This window comes from Sceloporus occidentalis, unplaced genomic scaffold, assembly GCF_023333645.1.
Source record: "Sceloporus occidentalis isolate IW3139 unplaced genomic scaffold, rSceOcc1.0.p SCAF_12, whole genome shotgun sequence".
Lineage (NCBI taxonomy): Eukaryota > Metazoa > Chordata > Lepidosauria > Squamata > Phrynosomatidae > Sceloporus > Sceloporus occidentalis.
In genome coordinates, this window is record NW_028316992.1 from 9,462,560 (window position 1) to 9,478,777 (window position 16,218).

The 16,218-nt window shown below is 40.8% G+C and overlaps 2 protein-coding genes across 6 annotated transcripts in view; one reads left to right on the forward strand and one right to left on the reverse strand.

Annotated features, from left to right (window-relative positions):
- Positions 1-1,121: 1,121 nt before the first annotated feature.
- Positions 1,122-9,421, forward strand: LRRN4 (leucine rich repeat neuronal 4). 3 transcript variants are annotated; one of them, XM_089477995.1, is made up of 5 exons: positions 1,122-1,191; positions 2,392-3,113; positions 3,924-4,128; positions 5,006-5,143; positions 6,839-9,421. In XM_089477995.1, the coding sequence occupies exons 2-5, from the start codon at positions 2,420-2,422 to the stop codon at positions 8,118-8,120; spliced, it is 2,319 nt and encodes a 772-aa protein (XP_089334121.1). In that variant the 5' UTR covers positions 1,122-1,191; positions 2,392-2,419; the 3' UTR covers positions 8,121-9,421. The 3 variants fall into 3 exon arrangements, with proteins under 3 accessions (XP_089334121.1, XP_089334123.1, XP_089334122.1); XM_089477997.1 differs by having other exon boundaries at positions 8,649-9,421; XM_089477996.1 differs by having other exon boundaries at positions 5,042-5,143.
- Positions 9,422-12,704: 3,283 nt separating this feature from the next.
- The window catches only part of LOC149305250 (DNA helicase MCM8-like), a 58,685-nt gene continuing 55,171 nt past the window's right edge, over positions 12,705-16,218 (reverse strand). For 2 of the 3 annotated variants that reach the window (XM_089478050.1, XM_089478049.1), the window contains one exon: positions 12,705-15,317. In XM_089478050.1, coding sequence (XP_089334176.1) covers positions 15,230-15,317 — 88 coding nt within the window. In that variant the 3' untranslated portion in view covers positions 12,705-15,229. The remainder of the gene's footprint in view (positions 15,318-16,218) is intronic. The other variant, XR_016271790.1, reaches the window with a different exon arrangement.

Genomic DNA, 16,218 nt, shown 5'->3' on the forward strand with positions numbered 1-16,218 from the left:
ACACAAAACAGGACCCGATATGAAAATAAAATTTAATAAAAGTGGGATGGATGGCTATGACCCTCCAGATTGTTTTTAAATATATATATTTATTGGATTCCAGCAGTACCATGATGCCTTGCTACTGTGTATGCTGTCTAGGTGTCATGAAAACTGCAATCCAAAAACATCTGGAAGACCATAGCCGCCCACTCCTGAATTAAAACCATAATTTAATTTTTTTTTAATCTAGTAACTAGTTATTTCATTGATGTCCCAGGTTCTCAGCGAACCATCACTAAGGAAAATGTAGTGTTCATCAAACATCAATCTTTTTTCCTCAACAGCAGCTTTACCTCCATTGGAAGCATGCACTCCCAGAATCTGGGAGCTTCCACCAAGAAAGCCTATGGTATTCCAGATGTGTTTGTAATAGCCATCTATTATATTCTCTGCACAGCTGCAGGGAGAGCAGAGCAGGGGTATATCTCTGCTTAAATATATCTGGCTGAGGATTAAGTGCCCCTTTCTCTCCTTCCTCTCACGTCAAGATTGCAGCACTAAAAGTCCACTTTTATATTTTGTTAAAATTGAGGGACTTCAACACAATCACACACGCTGTGGACTGTACTGTATCACTTGCCCCTTATAAGACATAGAAACAAGACACAATTGTCTACTTCTTGACATAAAAAAGGGCAAAAGAAAAGCCCCAGGCTTGCTTATCAGCAGAGGAGGATGCCACATGAGCCTTTAATCTTTATAGAGAGCAGTCTTCTCTCTTCCAGCAAAGGAAAGAGACCTTGTTCTTCCTCTCATCAACCCAGACAGCCAGATAGCTAGATAGGAGAGAGGTTGTCAAGAAGGCCCATCTGTGTTGGCTGGGATCTAAATCTACCCACCTACATCAAGGGGGAAGGGGAGGTGAGTGAGGTGTATCTGATGAACACTGGTCTTCCCCTTCTCCAGCAAGAGCAGGGAGTGGAGGGGGTCCACTGGAATATGGGGGGAAGCAGGGGAGGTCTAGAAGAGCAGCTCCCTTTTACACCCACCCAAAGAGGGAGATTTGGGTGAGAGAGGCCAGGGAGAGGAGAGAGGACAAGCGCCTCATGCTTTTGCTGTGAATCACTGGAATCTTTAAAGCCAGAGGTGGAGGATTCAGCAGCTCTGGCCGATCACTGCCTGTCTCCTTGACAAACACCTTTTCAGCAGGTAAGTCCAAACTGATGCTAGCAAAGGAGGGCGAGAAGGAGGTGGATCATTCACCTCTTTGGTGGCTGATTATTTGCTTCTAATATTGGTGAATAAAATGAGAGAGCATTCAGCACTGAATAAGAAAGAGGGGGAAAATTGCAGTGGTAAATGGGTACAGCAGAGCAGGTAGTGTTGGACCAGCTTCCCATGCTGAGGAGTTCCTTCCATTTTAATGGGAAAGCCTGCAAGTGTTTCTTCTTTTCTTGCTGTAAGAAGAAGGAAGCCATATGTGCCACGTCTCCAAAGGTCCAGCACCCTGCCTCCCCTATCGAATAAGGAGGTGATAACTGAGATGGTCAATAATTAGCTTCCAGGGCTAGAATTCACCGAACAGATACATTTAAGTAAAGGAGGGTTCTATTTTCAGAAGGTGGCAAAAGAATGCTGCACAATTATGCTTTTGGGTTGTAGCAGTTTGAATGGTACTAGCAGCATTCAGATGTGTGTAGGACTTCATCACTCATTAAACCCATACATAACATTTGTTAGGGATTACAGGAGTTCTAGTCCGACACCCTGGAACCGTATATTTTAGGGGAGTTTATTCGAGTTGTAGACCAACACAGCTGGAGTTTGTCAGGCGAGGGAGGACCAGTGGGAGCTCATGCCAGATCCTGTCATCTGCCTCAGTGGTACTGTTGCCTCAGCTCTGATGGAGCACAGCTGCCATGCATGCCAGCTCTTGCTTAGTGCGGCCTGGCAGTCAGGGCTCAGCTGACCCACTGGGGATCAATATGAAGGTTTACAGCCTTATTTCCTATGATCTACTCCATTCCTAAAACCCAAAACACCTTTTCTTAGCCTACTTCTGGCATCAGACTCAGATTATTTCAGATTAAAACTGACACTGCAGTTTCAGAGGTGGGGTTCAGTGGGGTTTGCTTACTATTCTGTAATTGTCTATGGGAGGTCAGCCCGAACAAGAGCTTTGCCTGTGGCCTACCAAGTGACATTCTCAGAGCTTGGAAATGCTAGTTCCTTGGGCCGCAGCTTCTTGGTGGCAGGAGAATTCTGGGAACTACAGTCCAGAAAATACGTTTTCCTGGCTCAGCTCTGTCTAATCCTGGGGTTGTGATGGTGGGATTTCTCCCAGGAGAAAGAGTATTTGGCAGTATGTCATTGCTTTCTTTCTGTCATCTCTCTGTGTTTCCTCTTTAGGTGGAAGGTGCTTCAAGAGCAGCCTGCAATGTTCTCCCTCCTTGCTTGCATCTTTCTTCTGGTCCAGGCAGTGGCAGCCAAGCCAATAGAAAAGACAGGTCCAGAAATGCAGGGAGATGTTAAGGCCCTTTTCCAGCTTGTCATGCAGAACATTGGGGAAGAAAATTTCAACTGGACTAGCATGCCCTGTGAGGAGATGAAGACCAAGATATGGACCACTTTGAAGATCAAAAACCAAGGCATCACCTCTTTCCCAGCCTGTCTCCCTGAGCACTTGGAGCATCTGGATGTGAGCATCAACCTCTTGCCCGAATTCCACAGCCAGTATGTGGCTTACTTGCCCATGCTGCAGATCCTGTCCCTCAAACAGAATGAAATTCAACAGGTGACATGGGAGGCTGGGAGCCTCAGCAGCCTCAAGTCTCTGGATCTGAGCTTCAATCAGTTGTCCTCTGTGCCAGAGTGCATTGCCTCCACTATGGACAATCTCATTTGGCTCTCTCTGGCTGGGAACCCTATCGCAGAAATCCAACCCTTGGCTTTCTATTGCTTTCCTCAGCTGCATAGCCTGAATCTGTCTTCCACTTGGCTAGGAAAAGATGGCCAACAAGGGATCAAGGAATTTGCTTTTGCAACACGCTTGCTGCCTATTGGAGACTCCAGTGAAAGAGTTGGAAGTGCTATCAGTGTGCTGGATCTGAGTATGACCTTTCTGGAATCGAGTAAGTGGGAAATGTCAGACTCTGTCAAATGGGTGGTGAGGAGAATGGCAGGGAGGCAGTGGCTGTCACAATTTCTTTGTTTTGTCAAGAGAAGGAAGGCTGTAGAAGAAAAAGGTACATACCAAGGGCTTTTTCACATTATAGAATTATAGCATTTTGATACCACTTTAACTTCCAGGGCTGCATCATGGAATTTATACTTTTGTGAGGTACACACACACACACACACACACACATACACACACACACACACACCCCTCTCTTCCATGCCAGCATTCTCTGAAGATGCCAGGATGCTGGTGAAACGTCAGGAATAAACTCTTCTAGCACCTGGCCACATAGCCCCAAAACCTACAAAAAACTATGTCACTCAGGGATTCGAACTCTGGTCTCCAGAGCTGTAGTTCAACACTCAGTCCTACAGATATTCCTCCTATGTCCCCTGACCTTTCTTGTCTCTTGGTGGACAGAGTGGCATGTCTGTCCCATACTTGCCACATTCAGGTATGGTAAGGGACGATGTTTAATTGCTTGGGTATTTGTAATTTTGTATTTTTAAAATGTTGTACACCGCCCTGATTATATAGAAGGGCGGTATATAAATAAAATAATAATAATTATTATTATTATTATTATTAGTGTTGAAATAAGATCCAGCTGCCTGTCCAGGCAGCTTCTGTATTTGAAATGCAGAGGGGAAGCATCTTGTCTTTTGCCATAGGCAGTAAAGCAGCTTGGACCAGCCCTATCTTATCTCAAATCTTTACTGCATTATAGGATTGCCTGTTAATTTGTCCTTCTCTTCCTTAGTTCATGAGGACTGGATCAAAGATCTGTCCAGACTCTCTTTTCTCTTTCTAACAAATATGAGGAATCTGAGAAGCCTAGACACTGCTGTCTTCCAGCATGTGCCACAGCTGAAAGGACTGGATTGTCGAGACTCCCCTGCGCTAAGTCTGGTGGAAACAGAGTCTTTCAGGCACACACCTCACCTGGTTTTCCTTATGTTCCAAAAGTAAGAGTCCCTGCATGCTACCAGTTGTTGTAGTTGTTCTTGTTGTTGTTGTGTGCCTTCAAGTCATTTCTGACTTATGGTGACCCTATGGAAAATTTATCACAGAGTTTTCTTGTCCAGATTTGTTCAGAGGGGGTTTACCTTTGCCTTCCTCTGAGACTGAGAGAGTGTGATTTGCCCAGGGTCACCCAGTGGGTTTCCAAGGTTGAGTAGTCTCCAGAGTCATAGTCTGATATTCAAACCACTGGATCATGTTATCATGGCTACAGTAAAAGCAAATGGCTCTGCTGAAAGTAGTCCCCTCATCATTTCCATACTATGTGTAATCTAGTATTTTAATTATTGTTCTTCAGTTGTAGGGTTTCAATTTGATTGTCTGTTATATTATTGCAGCACTCAGTGTGTTGATTCTCAAAGGGTAGAAGGGATTTCCCCAGTGGAGCCCTCAAGAGTTTTGATGTCGACACAACAGGTAGCATGCATGAGACTATAGGAATGTGTTAATTTTTTGATAATTGATGTTTGTATTATGAATTAAAAACTCCATGGTAGTATTTGTGCATAACCAGGCCGTCTAGATTCTCAGCAGAATTACTGTACAGCTCCCATGAGGGATACTTTGAATTGGTTTTAATGTAGTTTTATTGGGTCTTGTGGGGGAGGTATTATATTGTTGCTGCCTAGAGCATATCTGGATGGAAAAGCTGCAGACTTTTATAAATAAAATAAAATAGATATGTCAGCTACCCTATAGAGAACACAGAAAACTCCATCTTATTTGATACATAGAAGTTACTGTATTCCATACATTGATTGATTTCTATTATTATTATTATTATTATTATTATTATTATTATTATTATTATTATTATTCCAGTTGTAACTTGAGTTCTTTTCATCGGTGGAACCTTAGCTCATCAAACACCCTTGCTATCAACCTTTATGGAAACCCTTTGGCCTGCCATTGCACCATTTCCTGGCTAATATCCGGGCAAGACAACATAGTTCTGAACAGGTAAGGATACAATACAAGGACAGATTTTCAAGCTGAGATATGCTTCATGATTCCTCAAATGCTTCCACTACAGGTTTTTGTTTTGTTTTGTTTTGTTTTTTGAACCTTATAAACTCAACAAGGGCCTGTTACAGACTGCCAAAATAAAGCTGCTTCGGGTCTCTTTTGGAGGTATGCTGTTTAAATGATGCATGCATCCTAAGAATCCGGAAGCTGCACCAAAGCTTCACTCCAGTGCTTAGGAATGGAGTGTGGCTTTGGCACGACCTCTGGACTCTTAGGACCCATGCATCATTTAAATAGCATACCTCCAAAGAGACCCCAAGCAGCTTTATTTTGGCAGTCTGTAACAGGCCTTAGTCACCCTTAGCATTCAGACTTCTTTGAAACCTCTTTCCTCCACACACAAAAATTGCTAGGGCTTGTTCCCACACCCTCCAGTTGTGCTTATTGTACATTAATGGACCCTATCACCATTCTTATAGAAAAACAAAGAGAGGTGTGTGTGTGTGTGTGTGTGTGTGTGTGTGAGTGATCAACTGTGTGTAGTAACTTGTTGCACACACATTTCTGATACGTATGGGGGTGCATTTATAACCTATTATAGACTGCAGGGGCACACACCACAATGATGGCTGCAGTCCCTTTTACAAGGTGGCTGGAAATCATCTAACTAATGCCACACATCAAGGGGGTGGGGATGATGATGATGATGATGATGATGATGATGATGATGATGATGATGATTCCGCCTTTTCCTTGCAGAATCAAGTTGGATTACAAAGTAAAGGGAGCAAAATATAAAGTACACCCCCCACCAATTACATCACAGCAAACATAATACAATAGATGAATTATACAAGAAGTCAAAAATACATAGAAAAGTACAAAGTACAAAAAATCCAAAATACATGACATAGCGTAATAATAAACAGAGGGGAGGGAGAGGTTTTTCAAATACCCACACTATCATAACATCACAGTGAATGTGGGAAGGAGGGGGCCCTCAGACCTCTTCTCCTGTGCCTTCAAGTCATTTCCAACTTATGCCAGCCCTAAGGTGAATCTATCATAAGTTTTTCTAGGGCTGACAGTGTGTAACTGATCCAGAGTCACCTAGCAGGTTTCCATGGCCAAGCAGGGAATTGAACCCTGGACCCCTGGCTCATAATCCAATACTCAAACCATTGCACAACACTGGCTCTCAAAAATACTGTAGCAGTGGCAAAAAAGAACCAGAATGGTATAGTGGTTTGGGTGTTGGACTAGAACTCTGGAGACCAGGATTCAAATCCCTGCTTGGTCATAAAAAAACCCACTGAATTGTGTTAAAACAAGTCACACTCTCTCACCCTCAGAGGATGGCAAAGGCAAACCTCCTCTGAACAAATCTTGTCACGAAAACCCTGTGATAGGTTCTTCTTAGGGATGCCATAAGATGGAAACAACTTGAAGGCACACATCAACAGTGGCAAAAGGCTGTTGCATCCCATTGTTGCTGTGTGCAGTTGTTTTATAAAATGAAATCTCCATCAATAATTTGAGGGGCCAAATTGATCCTTTGTGCTGGGGCTAAAATCCTTAAAGTCTCTGCATGAAACTATGGGAATAGCATTGATTCACCAGTGAGTGATACCATCTCTTCCGTATGATATCATTCCACTTCCACATAACATATCTTCTACTGTATCTTAGGGCATCAGAAACTGTGTGCTACATATCAGCAGAAACCAAAGTAACATCTTCATCTGGATCTATGCTGCTGTCTATACTGTACGATGAATGCCAAGCACAGGAGACTGCCCATTCTACTCCACTGTTTACTCAAGGCAAATCTTATAGCACGTCTTCCACTGTCACCATAGACACTTTTCCAGATGCCAGTGCATTGCCCCATAAATGGCAAAGCATTTCTTTTCCCCCAGAGAGCACTCCTGTTACTTCAGGAGACATAAGTCCTGTGACTTGGGGAGATACAACAAAACAAGGTTCAGTTAAGACAGACATTCTTGCCTACAAAGAGGAAACAATTTATGGATCTACAGACAGCTCATGGATCACAGCAGTTGCTGCAAAGCTAGGACAAGGCTCCACTGAGCAAACTTTATTGAGCACAGTTGAGATGAATCAAAAGAAACAAGATGCCACAACAGTGAATTCTGCCATCCACTTGGAAGGAACACGACATCACTCTGCTCTGGAGAGTCCTACAATGCAACCCACCAAACAGGGTGGCTTATTTCCCCCACTTAGTACAGCACACTCAGATCAGACCAGGCCACCACTGCAAATTCCCACCAAAAGAAGCCTCAAGCCAAAACTTGCCATCACTGAAAATCCAAATTATTATTCAGATGACTATGACTATGAAAAAGAAGGGGAAACACCACTGACGGAAATACTTGGCCCTTGTGACTATGATCCATGCAGACACCTCCAGAAGCCTTGCATTGATCTCCAAGACTTGTCTCCTTGCTTGTGTCCAGGCATATCAGATGAATTCACTGTCCCTGATCCACCGAGGCTCTGGGAAGTAACTGAAATCAGGGACACTTCTGCAGAGATCCATTGGTGTGCTCCATATTCAGCAATAAGATACTACCAGCTTGTCTACCGTCCTCAAGGCAGTAAAAGGAATTACACCATTTCTGGAGAGATTTATGCAACAGCCAGACAATATACCCTCTACAACCTCCTGCCTGGCTCAACCTATCAGGTGTGTGTCATCGCTTCAAACAAGGCAGGCCTAAGCCAAACAGATTGGAATGGGAGGAATGCTCCCTGCAGTACCTTTTCAACCAAGTCCAGCTACAAATCCATCTTTGCTGCTTTGACTGCAACAAGTGGACTCTTTCTCATTGTCACTATAACATTGTCTGTGTGTCTGTGTAGGAAATTGAAAGCACCACATGTTGAGCAATATAACACGCATTTGGTCTCGTATAAAAACCCTGCTTTTGATTACTCCTTAAAATAAGAAAAGTTTGGGAGCTTGTCACAAACTTTTCGACACAAAGAAGTAATCTTCTCAACTGATTTTCTAAAGCACGAGTGGGAGGGTTACTGTAAATGCCAGAATCCGGTGAGATTGTTCCACTAACAGAACTGATTCCATTAGATTATTTGGGCGGGTTAATCCCCATACACACACTCCTATTCTCCCAAGATCCCTCAAAGTCTGTTCTGGATGCCTGGGGACTCTTCTGAAGCAGAGTTTTCAGTGGCGTGGAGAAAGTCACATTGCACTAATGAATAGCCACTGGTGTAATGCTGGTTTTTAGGCCAATGCTGTTGTTTTAACTTACCTGCACATTTCTTTCCCGGATTTATTATTATTTGTTCTATAACTGTAATAGGTAAATGAAGAGTATTATTTTCTCTTTGCTAAAACTGTTTTTGAAAATGTAAAATTGTTGTTATTAATGGTTATTTAAACATCATGGCTGAAGCTTTATTTTAGAAAGAAGGTAACAATGCTTTGATTTCATCATTTTCTCCCATTCAGGGTGAGCAAACCTTGTGCAGTGGGGATGCTCCAGGAAGCGGAAGGAAGCAGCACATCCTTGCCACCTGCCTTCCTTCCTCATGCAGCCTGCAATGCTACTTCTCCCACCATTCAGAAATGTCCTCCAGTCCTCGGGGTAGATTGGGATGGTAGGGCAGGGGGAGGGGGAGCAGGTGACTGCAAGAGGAAGTATGGACCCTCCTTGGTTTTTGTTTTCTAAGAAGGCAAAGCACAGAGCCAACTTTCAGTTAGAAAAATATAACATATAACTGGAGTAACCCTTTTAACTAAGACCATAAGGCAGGCCATAGATGACCTTGCCACCTGTTAACATGATGTTGAGGAGCCACATTAGGATCTGTGTTCCTCCATGATGCATGGGAAGCATCCCTTCCTCTCCCTTTTGCCCTCAAGCTAGTTACAAATAAATAGCCTCATCCCTAGCTGGCCAGTGCTGCTATGCAAGGCCCATGATGGGCATGTGTGATGGGCACTGTTCGCCATGACTGTCCATGGAGACTGCTGACAGGAATGCCCAAATTTATTGCTAAGAAGACAAGCCCTCCCCCCGACCACCATCTTGAGGGGGAGAGAAGCAGGCCAGCAACAACAGGCCTCTGCCTGCTAAGAAGACAAGCCCTCCTCCCGACCACCATCTTGTTTGTCTTATTGCATGTTGTTTTTATGATGTGTTAATTTTTATTGATTCTGTGAACCGCTTTGATCACCTCAGAAAAGCGGTATAAAAATAAAACATATTATTATTATTATTATTATTATTATTGACAGTTTCTGCAGCTTTCCTCTTTGTTTCCTCCAGGTCTGTTCCCTGACACTTCTTTGCACAATTTTAACACAGGAAATGTATTTTTGTATACATTTTTCAAATGGAAGCATTAATGGATAGAAAAAAGTACATACATGTGTGTTTATGCACATTTAAAAATGCAATGGGTTTTGCAAAATTTCCCCATGCCTGCATGTTATCAAACACATTTCCCCCCTGCTTTGACAGAATACACAATGAGTCTGAAAACGCGTGGGTTTCCTACTGCAATTCTATCCCTGGAAGGGAAAGCTTGGGTCAACTCATTAAAAGTATTACAGCAAATTTTCGATATATTTTCTACCTGTATTCTAAGAGACTTCATATAAGAAGATCCCACATGTTTCCCAAAGCAAGTAAAGGAAATGCTGTGCAATCTATCTAAAGCCAATGCTACCAGTTTGATAAAAGAAATGATGTGTAAATTTACAGCGCTTCATAAATAAAGGTTAATAATAATAATAATCAGCAAAACTGTAGCTACAAATAAATTGCCATCTTTCACTTGGAAGCACAAGTAGTAAAAATATCTTAATGTTAAGACCTGATTTACTACTTTTGTACACCAAATGAACTGTTTGTCATAACCTCTAAGCAAATGATGGAGTAGGCTAATTTGATCCCTCATTTCCCATCAGACTACTGTTGTTTGCCGGGACTGGGATCTGAAGAGACAATTTAGGTGCACTGGGGGCAACTAGCAAAGTGTCGCCTCATTCTCTGAACAATACCATCATCAGAATTGCCTCTTAAGCTCTTTCAAAAGAGGTTCATTGTTGGGGAATGAAATGCAACATATGGCTAACACACACACACACCCTTGTGTGTGTGAAACTCACAACTCCATTATTTGGATCCTGGATAGTGTGATTTACCTGGTATGATGACTTGCAAAGAAAGGTGTAGGCTACAGATTATTTCACAAGTTCTAAAAGTAGCATAATAATCCCCGTTTCCAAGTAAGGACTACAGACACAACACTGCCGTCCTAAACATGTCCATTGAGGAGTTAAGTCCCACAATTTTCAATTAGGTGTATTTCCAGGTAAGTGTGCATAAAGCATTGCAGCCTAAGGCATCAAATCTGAACATCCTGACTAGAAAGCAAGTCACATTGAACTTCGTGATCTTTAATTCCAAATAAATACACTTGGGCTTAGGCTGTAAGAATGATTTGCACCATAGTACTTGCTTGAGAGCAGAGTATTTATTGTATGCAACAGCTTGAATTCTTGCAGCTTGATTTTAATGTCAATTGGTAAGAAATTTAAGACTTAAAAAATTTTAACAGCATTTCTGTATCCAAAGCTAGTGCCCTGAATTGTTCCCAGTCCAATTATATTCGCACTATTATGTTCTGAACGGAACCTTTCCATTTGCTTACTGCATGAAGTAAATGTACAGACAAAAGATTGTCGCTAATTGGAACTGTGTTGGTTAGTATTGGTGTGATCCTGTGTACCTTGTTAAGTGGCATTTGACTCATGCTATGTTAAAGCAATACTTTTATAACATACCTTGAAGTTTAGAAAGAGGGAGCTCTTTTAGCATTGTTAAATTTCATCTTGCAAAACAAGATGGAAAAAAACACAATTTTATAAATTGGTTGTTGTCATGTGCCTTCATTTCTGACTTGTGGCAACCCTAAGGTGAACCTATGCCATTTTCTTAGCAAGATTTGTTCAAAGGGGATTTCCATTTGCCATGGATTCCCATGGCTGAACAGGGATTAAAATCCTGGCCTCCCACTGTACTACTCCAACATTCAAACCAGTGCAACACATATCTCTATTTTTAAAATATTATGTACACAGTATGTAGAGATCTTGTAGCACCTTTGAAACTAACTGAAAGAAAGAAGTTGGCAGCATGAGCTTTCGTAGACTTAAATCCACTTCCTCAGATGCATTTGGAGGTAGACTGAAGCCTATGAAACCTCATGCTGCCAATGTTTCAGTTAGTCTTAAAGGTGCTACACGAACAATCTCTCTACATACTGAATCTACAGACTAACACAGCTATATCTTTGAATTGTATCATATATACAAATTGATGTGATAGTTCCCCCATCTGAATTTATCCTAGATCAAAGACAGGGATAGTTTGGCTCTGGAAGGCCTCAGCATCCTTCCCACCATAAAAAAAAAGTTATACAACCCAGAAACACCTGTCTGTAGCCCTTGCACTCAGTTGTATATGTGTGAAATGGTCCATATGTTACGCTTGTTCATAATATGGAGCATCCATTCATTCTGTTTGGTAGAGACACTCTTGTCTCAATGTCACCTCAGTGTTGCCTCAGATTGCAAAACTGGTTAGCTCAATGAAAATTAATATTAGATCAAAGTCACAGAGTGCACATGAAATCCCAAAAATATATACAGTACATACATAATTAATCAACTAGATTTTATCACATCATCCTGGGTCCTACTAGCTGGGGCAGATAATAGAGTCCAGCATTATTTGCAGCCTCACATTCTCTCAATGGATTTCTCCCGTAATACAGCTCTCGTCTTTTTCTGCACACTGTCTTTACACTTTTATTTGAATACTGTTATATTTCTACTGCTAGAAGCAATAAGCAGTTGTTGAATTAACACCACTGTTGTAATCATATACACTGCATATACTTAATATAACTTACTTGCTTGTAATCCATCATAAGACTGTATTGTTAGCACTAACTTGGTCCTATGCCTATTGAGTACATGGAAAGGGATCCTGAAAGTATATTGTCTCACATTAGAGCAAATTGCATCCCACCTATGCTTTGTTGTTTTGCCTTTTATTTTTTGAAGCAGTACCAGTTTTTGTAACTGTTTTGGTAAAGACTGACTAAGGTAGTATCAGTGCAACAAACCTGCATGGGTCCAAACCACATTGCAGAAATAATCCAGTTTGAGACCACTTTAACTGCCCTGGCTCAATGCTAGGGAATTCTGGGAACTGTCATTTTGTGAGACATTTAGCCTTCTCTGTCAGAGAGCTCTGGTGCCACAATAAACTATACTTCCCAGGATTACCTAGCACTGAATCAAACAGTCTCAAACTAGATTATATCTGCAGTGTGTTTTGGACCAAGTCTGTGTCAGCATTAGGTATGGGCCTGTACAAAGAGCTATATTGTGTTTAAACTGGAAACTGACGCAAGAATGTCAATCTTAAAGATTAAATATGCAAATCTGCATCACGCTCATGCAAACTGAAAAGCACACAACATAAACATGAATAGTGAAGGCATTGAAAAATTTATTTTGTTAAGTACAGAGGCACAAACTGTAAGCAGTCCTGCACATCCATTTATTGTTGAATTCTCTTTTTTTAAATGTGAAACATTAATTCTTACCCAATTGAAAGAACATAACTAAGTGGCTTCATATCATGCTCTATTTTGTCTCAATAAACTGAAAGTGGAAGATAAGGGAACCTCTTTTCATAGGTTTTTACCAAATGAAAACCTTTTTTAATACTACACCATAATTCTGCAGCATCCAGGATTTGCATAGAACTATCAAACAACCATTTGTTCAATGCACATTTTAGAAAGTTTATACAAGTTTAAATATACAAAATATATTAATAAATTGTTCCTATATATTGAGATAATTCCAATTCCCACCATTCCATTCCACAAACCTTCATTTCTGGGGAGGTAGCAGCATAATACAACATGCACAAATTCATGTTTGTGAATCCCTATATAGTTCATTAACTTGCTTATTACATGCAAAACATCCTACATGCCTACACAATGGCCTCTGAAACTTTTGTCCTGTGTTTCTGTAGTTTATAAAATTTTAAATAAGAAATTTAAAAAGTGATCTGTACAGTTTTGTTAGAAAAGTGACATAAATATTCAGACCAAAAAATAGTATGTCAGTCAGACTCCTCTCTATTGTTCGCCTGCCTAATGAACTACAGAAACCAGAGAATCAGCAAATCTCTAGATTTTAATATAATCCTGTGGGGTGGAATTTGTATTCTCTAATTATTAAGTGACTGAGATTTTATTCATCCTGTTAAACCCTTTTCAGTCCACAGACTTCTTACCTTCCTACAAGTTTGCCATACTGTAGAAAGAAGTGCCATGCTTGGATCTGACTTACTATCACCGTTTCCTTGGTTATGGCAAAGCTGTTTAATACAGGCAATTACAAGAGGAGTCATATAACATCTCCAAAAAATTTCCACTGATTCTTGCAACACTTACAGCAATCAAAAGTCTTGTTTTTCCGTGTATTGTATTGATTTACAATACTCTGTATTAGTTAGCTTTAAATGTCTCAAGTGAAAAGGATGTTCAGCATCTAAACTGAATAGAGATACAAAGAGAAAAGAGAACATCAGCACAAGTCTTAAAATCCACCTGTGAATGGGATTTAGAACTCAAACCTTATAGAGAGAACACCTCTCCATATTAATAAGACAACAATTCTTCACATTTATTCAACTTTATTTAAAATGCTTTATACATGTTTTTTCTAACCCTTACAATGGGGAGATACAAATGGGTGGCTCAATGCCGCCCATTTTTGCCCCTCATCGGTGCCATACCAGCCATGGTGCAGCACCGATGTGCTCCCTAAAAAGGAGCTACTTCTTTTTAGGGGCATCATAATGGCATTCGCGTGCAATGACACCACTACTTCCGTTGAGCACCATTTGGGCGCTCGAATGCCTGCACATCATTGTCGCACTCCCCTGTGTGGATGGGGGCACAGCAATATGGCGCACAGACACCGAAAGTAGGGCTGGGTGTGTGTGGATGCCCAGACCTACCGAGCCCTAATTTTGGCCCCAGGCCAGCACAAAGTGACAGTCTGTACAAGGCCAATGTCTCTATATTAAGTCACTATTATCATCCCCAGGCTGCTGTTGAAGCACTGAGGCTAAACTATGCTACCTAGCAAGATTTTTACCAAAGAGATGAGATTCCAAATTGGTATATCCTGATTCACAGCTATTTTATTACCTGCCATACTATACCAGCTTTTTCCTTTTTTGCAATACATTTAATAATTATGTCCAAGTTATGAATAAAATATTTATATCTCTCCCAATCACAAAGGCTTATTGTTGCTTTGATAAATCAGGGATCTGATTCTCCAAGATTTCCATCAGCATGTCTACAATCTTACCTAAAAATTTCATGATTCCTCATGGATTGAAATAAGGAAGAATGCCCCTTCCTGAATTTTTACAAACACAGCAAGTCCTAGGATCAGGTTGCTGAGAAGGTGTTCAAAGTTTTTATAAAAATTTTGAATGGCCCCAGCAATTTAATTATCAATTGCAATTTAAAAATAAGCACATCTTGAATACAATGAAATTCAACTGGACTCTGCATGTGCCAAATACTTCATAATTAGTCTTAATATTCATTTCTGTTCAAATACACCAAAGGGTGTAATGCAACAATCCTGAATGTCTTTTTTTTAAATAGAAAAAGTGCAAAATTCTGAAAAGCAATGAACAAAAACATACAATACCAGGAAATGATCTTCACATGTGTTTAAGTACATTAAAGAAAAAATAAAAATATATTTTATTTGTAACAAATTGAAAAATTATATTGAAAAGCCCATATATTTACATGATCAAAACTTCATTTAACTTCACTGTGAAGATGTGGTTTTGCTGAAGCAAGATTGTCGAAAGAAGAGTTCTTTGTCCGTAAGTTGTAGTCCAAAAATAATACAGTTAACAATTCCAACGTCAACTGATGGAAGATGGGCGGTTGCTCTACAAGACTTCATTTGTTGTTTAGCACCTGAAACGTTTTTCGGCCATAATGATAGTAACTGTAGGCAGATGCTGTTGTTGTGAAGGCTGTGATGCACCTTCAAGGAGACAAAAATTGTATTAGTTCCAAGAAAAAGACAGGTACGAGACAAGTCTAGTGTATTAGGGTTCCTTAACACTCAGTAGGAACCCTGCTTGGGATGGTCAGAATCCATTTCTGCCATAGAAACTGACAGCTGATTTGTAAGATCAGGCTGCCTGGAAGTTCAAATTAAAAGCTAAAGTATGAATAAATTACTCCTCCTTATAACATGTGTGTTCATTAGTCCATCTAGCCTGGCATCACAGGCTGGATGGCCATCTGTCGGGGATGCTTTGATTGAGATTTCCTGCATGGCAGGGGGTTGGACTGGATGGCCCTTGTGGTCTCTTCCAACTCTATGATTCTATGATCATCTACTCTTTCTCCTGATCCTTTGTAGGAATTTTTCAGCCTGCCACCCAAGATCCTTTTAAATTAGTATTGCTGAGGGCAAAATCTGTAATCTTTTATATACACAGCAGATGTCATGGTGCACCTCCCTTTTTCATTTTCAGCATTAATTTGATCTTCAGAATGTTCAGATTGATTCACATGACTCTGCTTCTATTTCTTACAAAAATCCTGCAAATACATCACTATTATACATCACTATCCAACTATACTTGATGCTGCAACTTGCTTTATGGACCTTCTGCAGGGGAAAAAGGTGAATGTGGCTTCCCTAAAACCCAGCTGGTGAATATTCTACAGAGGTGATTCAAACAGGGACTTCCTGATTCCAAAATACCTTAATCGCTACAACATACCAACACAGTATGAAGGGAAACTCAATATTATATTAATGTAATCCTGACAGTTTCAGTATTGTGGCATCTGCAGTCCTAGGCTTGATGTCCTATAAGTAGAGTCATCACATTCAGTGGGGCTTACTACCTCAAAACAGGCACACCACTGGG

Excerpts from the sequence above, each read along its gene's own strand:
- LRRN4 (XM_089477995.1), top strand. The coding sequence starts at position 2,420 with ATGTTCTCCCTCCTTGCTTGCATCTTTCTTCTGGTCCAGGCAGTGGCA. Across the intron at positions 3,114-3,923 it reads TATGACCTTTCTGGAATCGA|TTCATGAGGACTGGATCAAA; the intron begins GTAAGTGGGAAA and ends TCTCTTCCTTAG. Across the intron at positions 5,144-6,838 it reads GACAACATAGTTCTGAACAG|GGCATCAGAAACTGTGTGCT; the intron begins GTAAGGATACAA and ends ACTGTATCTTAG.